The sequence below is a fragment of the Alosa sapidissima genome, chromosome 1 (genome assembly GCF_018492685.1).
Source record: "Alosa sapidissima isolate fAloSap1 chromosome 1, fAloSap1.pri, whole genome shotgun sequence".
NCBI lineage: Eukaryota > Metazoa > Chordata > Actinopteri > Clupeiformes > Clupeidae > Alosa > Alosa sapidissima.
In genome coordinates, this window is record NC_055957.1 from 6,305,201 (window position 1) to 6,310,200 (window position 5,000).

Below are 5,000 nucleotides of genomic sequence, written 5' to 3' on the forward strand. Positions count from 1 at the left end.
AACCGGGTTACTCCCTGCATGTAACTGCGGTCAATGACGCACTCCTTTTCGGCGATATCTGTATCTCTGTCGTTCGGGAAGGCCTTGTATGCATTGTTCGCAATTTTAAGACGTCTTTTAATCTGCAATGACTCCTATAAATTGGGTGCAAGTGGCATTCCTGTACGTCGGGTTTACGTTCAAACTATTTTTCTGGTGAATAATTATTTCAGAACACCGTGGCGTGTCGAGTGTAGCCAAGGGCCTGTTTACACAGAAACAACAAGTGGCTTGGTGCGCACAGCCCCACTTTCAACGTCTTTGACTCCCTGCATTTCTACATTTTCGTGACAAAAAGTGTTTGTGTATCACACACACACAACCTCACACAATGTATCACACACACACACACACACACACACCACCTCACACACCGTACCACGCACACACACACAACCTCACACACCGTACCACCCACACACACATAACCTCACAAACCCACACGCATCATAACACACCCACACACAACCTCACACACCCTATCATCTACCCACACACAACCTCACACATCCACACAACTTCACACACACAACCCAACAAACCGTATCACACACAACCTCACACGTATTAATCCCCTAGGGATCAATAAAGTGTCTATCTATCTATCTATCTATCTATCTATCTATCTGCATCATAACACACCCCCACACAACCTCAAACACCCTATCATCTACCCACATACAACCTTACACATCCACACACACACACAACTTCACACACACACACACACACACACACACACACACACACGCATCATAAAATACAACCTCACACACACACACACACACACATCATAAAACATACTCACACAAAACCTTACACTCACACACACACACACATCATAAAACACATATATCATAAAACACGCTCACACAAAATCTCACACACCCCATCACCTGCCCACATACACACACACGAGATGTGAACAACAAAATCAATAGTCCTTAAACCTACACACACACAGACACACACACAAACACACACACACAAATACACACAAATTGCACAAAAATACAACATCATCTCATGCACAAATACATTACACATATCAAACCACATTACATCCACAATGTATCTTATCTTTTCTAATACATCTTCTGTTTTTCATGAATAGAGACTTCAAATAACCCAAACGTGCCCACATCAAAACAAAAGCTTTGCTTGGGTCTAATCCCCATGAAATTGGCCCACTGATGTCTTCCCTTCTCTTCATGTTAAGCCAATGAATTGGACCAGTGATCACACAAAGGCTTTGTGTGTGTCTGCATGTATGTGTGAGTGTGTGTGTGTGTGTTTGTGTGTATCAGCAATTAAGTTTGGCTCATGCCTGAGGGGGTAGATTCGTCAAAGTTTGTGTGAGTGCAAGTGTGTTACGTCCCTCTTCTACCCATAGGTGGCGTAGTTTCTATCAAGCCCTTTTTGGCTGCTCTGCCTGTTTTCTGTTTGTTATAATTATCCTCGTGTGACCTGTCTGAGGGGGTGGAGCTTCTCCCTTTATACCTGTGGCTGGCGCTTGTGTGTGTGTGTCTGCGTGTGTGTGTGTATTTGTGTGTATATTTGTGTGTGTGTGTGTGTGTGTGTGTGTGTGCGTGTGTGTCTGTGTGTATGTGTCTTGTGTGTGTGTGTGTCTTGTGTGTGAGTGTGTGTGCGTGTGTGTGTGTGTGTCTTGTGTGTGTGTGTCTTGTGTGTGTGTGTGTGTGTGTGTGTGTGTGTGTGTGTGTGTGTGTGTGTGTGTGTGTGTGTGTGTGTGTACCTGATTGGAGCTCCTCTGCTCTTGGCTGGTTTCAGGAAAATAGTCACAGTGCTGTCAGTCTGGTTGATGGACGTCTCTTGATCGTAGGCAGGCATAAAGGGAGCTGAAGACACAAGAACACACACACACACACACACACACACACAATTGTTTACAATTGACTAGTCTAGTCTCTTTACCTGCACTTTGGATGATATGTGTATGTGTGTGTGTGTGTGTGTGTGTTTGTGTGTGCGTGTGTGTAAATGTGTGTGTGTGTATGTACGGTGTATGTGTTTTTCTGTGTGTGTGTGTATGTACAGTGTATGTGTTTTTTGTGTGTGTGTGTGTGTGTGTGTGTGTGTTTGTATGTGTGTGTATGTGTTTTTCTGTGTGTGTGTGTGTTTGTGTGTGCGTGTGTGTAAATGTGTGTGTGTGTGTTTGTGTGTGCGTGTGTGTAAATGTGTGTGTGTGTTTGTGTGTGTGTGTTTGTGTGTGCGTGTGTGTAAATGTGTGTGTGTGTGTGTTTGTGCGTGCGTGTGTAAACGTGTGTGTGTGTTTGTGTGTGTGTGTGTGTGTGTGTGTATTTGTTTGTGTGTGTGTGTGTGTGTGTGTGTGTGTGTGTGTGTGTGTGTGTGTAAATGTATGTGTGTGTGTGTGTGTAAACGTGTGTGTGTGTGTAAATGTGTGTGTGTGTGTGTGTGTGTGTGTGTGTGTGAGTGTGTGTAAATGTGTGTGTGTGTGTGTGTGTGTGTGTGTGTGTGTAAATGTGTGTGTAAGTGTTTGTGTGTGTGTGTAAATGTGTGTATGTAAACGTGTGTGTGTGTGTGTGCATTTGTGTGTGTGTGTGTGTAAACGTGTGTGTGTCTGTGTGTGTGTGTGTGTGAATTTGTGTGTGCATGTCGGTGTGTGTAAACGTGTGTGTGTGTTTGTGTGTAAATGTGTGTGTGTGTAAGTGTTTGTGTGTGTGTGTAAATGTATGTGTGTGTGTGCGGCCCCTCCTACCTGAGATGCGTGTGGTGGCCTGGGTGATGGTGGGGGGTCCGTAGCCCTTGGCGGTGCTGGCCCTCAGGGTGAAGGAGTAGGTGGAGCCGGGGTAGAGCCCCAGGAACACGTGGGACGTCTCGTTGCCCAGTTTCACCACCCTGCCGCTCTGATTGGACAGATCCAGCGCCAGGTCAAAAGAGCTCACCGCCTTATAGGAGATCTGAGGGAGACACACACAACTGTCAGCTAAGTACCGCCGCCCTGCAGGTCTGGAGGTTATCATGCTACATGAGAACAACAGCTGTTTTTGCATAGCATTCATATGGCATGGGCATCTTCCACATCTGGCAAGGCACAATCCATTCTGAATGATGTACACAATGTTTTGAGCAACATATACTGTCATCCAGACCATGTTTTTTTCAGGGAAGAACAGACTGTACATACTGTATGTCCAGTAAACAGTATTTCTCTGTAGATGAGAAGTCCAGGTGCTTAAATGGCCTGTCTGCAGTCCAGACCTGTCCAATAGGGTTCATCATGGAATGAAAAACATGATTAAGAAGTCCCCAGACTGAGCAACTGAAATCCTATATCGGGCCCACATTTAATTCTCAAAACTGAGTGTTGTTAAATGAAAAGGAAGAAGCAACACAGTGTTAAAATGCCCCATCCCAATTTGTTTGAGACATGTTGCTAGCAATAAATTATACATTAACATGTTTTCCAAAAAACAATACAATTTCTCTCCTTCAACAGTTGATTGTATTTGTACTATTCTCAATTACATATAGGATTGAAATGTTTTGTAAATCATAGTATTCTTTTTTTTTATCCACATTTTACAAAGCGTCCTAACATTTTTGGAATTCGGGTTGTATTATTACAGATTACATCATTTATATTTAATCTTCACTAAAATGAGGGAGACCCACACAATATTAGTTCAACACTGCCACCCTGCAAGAACTGGAGGTGTATTTTCTCACAGGCATAGTCTTTTTTCTATTAGACTTCCTCTCCTTTAGTTCAACACTGCCGCCCTGCAGGACTGGAGGTGTATTTTCTCACAGGCATAGTCTTTTTTTTCAATTCCACTTCCTCTCCTTACCACCACCAAAATGGAGCCTGGCAATTAGTGCTGATCTTTTCTACCATTTCAAACATAAACATAATGTCAAGCCATCAGCATCTGCATCATTTGCCTCTGAGCTGACCATCAGTGCCTTCAGAGGAAGAAGGCAGAGAGCGCTCCCTGAAAGGCTTTTTTACTTCACCATAATGGAGCCTATCTATCAAGCCCACTTATAAACACACTTTCATTCTTCTGGCAATCAAAGGGCTCCCATATAATTCTAATTAGTGAACACAAAGGGAGCTTTCTTTTGAAAGGGCAGCTAATTCAGCTTCCATCAAATTCCACAGTGCTTCAAGGAGCTCTTCATAAGGCTCTTGATCTGAAAATGTCATAGGCTACACTTCCAAATCCAATCACAACATTTCAAGAGCCAATTGAAAGGGTGATTAATATTAGTATTTTAATTCTAGCACACTATGCAGGATTTGTCCTAATTAAAAAAAGAAAGGGGAAAAAAAGTGTTTAAAGATAAAGCTATGGCAGATTAATTAAGAAACAAAGTTTTAAATGAAGTAGGAAATAGAGTTAAAATGCAACCTTTGTCCTACTCTAATCTTTAGAGGTGGTGACGGTCCTACTCTAATCTTTAGAGGTGGTGGTAGTCCCACTCTAATCTACCGTGTGTGTTGTGCTGCGGTAACACATGACTTGTTCAGTTTTGTCTGTTTATCAGTTATTGTTATTGGGGGCCAAGCAGCGAAGCTGCGAAGGCACCCATTGAGTTACTAGCTTTTCCTATTATTATTACACTTCCGCCATTGAACATTCCACTGACCACTCACACTCATTTACGGACCTCTAAACCCAGCCATCTAGCGCCACCAACAGGTCAAAATCTGGCCAGAAATTGAACCGCTGGGTCTAAAGTTATGAAATTTGGCACACTGATTCAGCACTGTCCCATGATCACTCTCACTAATTTCCAGAACTCTATGCCCAACACTCTAGCACCACCAATGGGTCGAACCTGGATTGCATTCACGCATGTGACCATTGAACGGTGCGTCCGATTTTCACATATCAGGCACCGTTGGAATCCCTGGACCGACCTAAGTTCAATGACCCCTATTACGTCACTTTCTGCCATATTAGACCTCTGCCATA

General features: G+C 43.3%; 1 protein-coding gene across 1 annotated transcript in view; it reads right to left on the minus strand.

Annotated features, from left to right (window-relative positions):
- LOC121719984 (receptor-type tyrosine-protein phosphatase mu-like) overlaps positions 1-5,000 on the minus strand; it is a 42,137-nt gene that overhangs the window by 31,284 nt on the left and 5,853 nt on the right. Inside the window, exons 3-4 of the mRNA XM_042105815.1 lie at positions 2,777-3,019; positions 1,793-1,895 (exon numbers count right to left, since the gene is read on the minus strand). Of these exons, the coding sequence (XP_041961749.1) occupies positions 1,793-1,895; positions 2,777-3,019 (346 nt within the window). The remainder of the gene's footprint in view (positions 1-1,792; positions 1,896-2,776; positions 3,020-5,000) is intronic.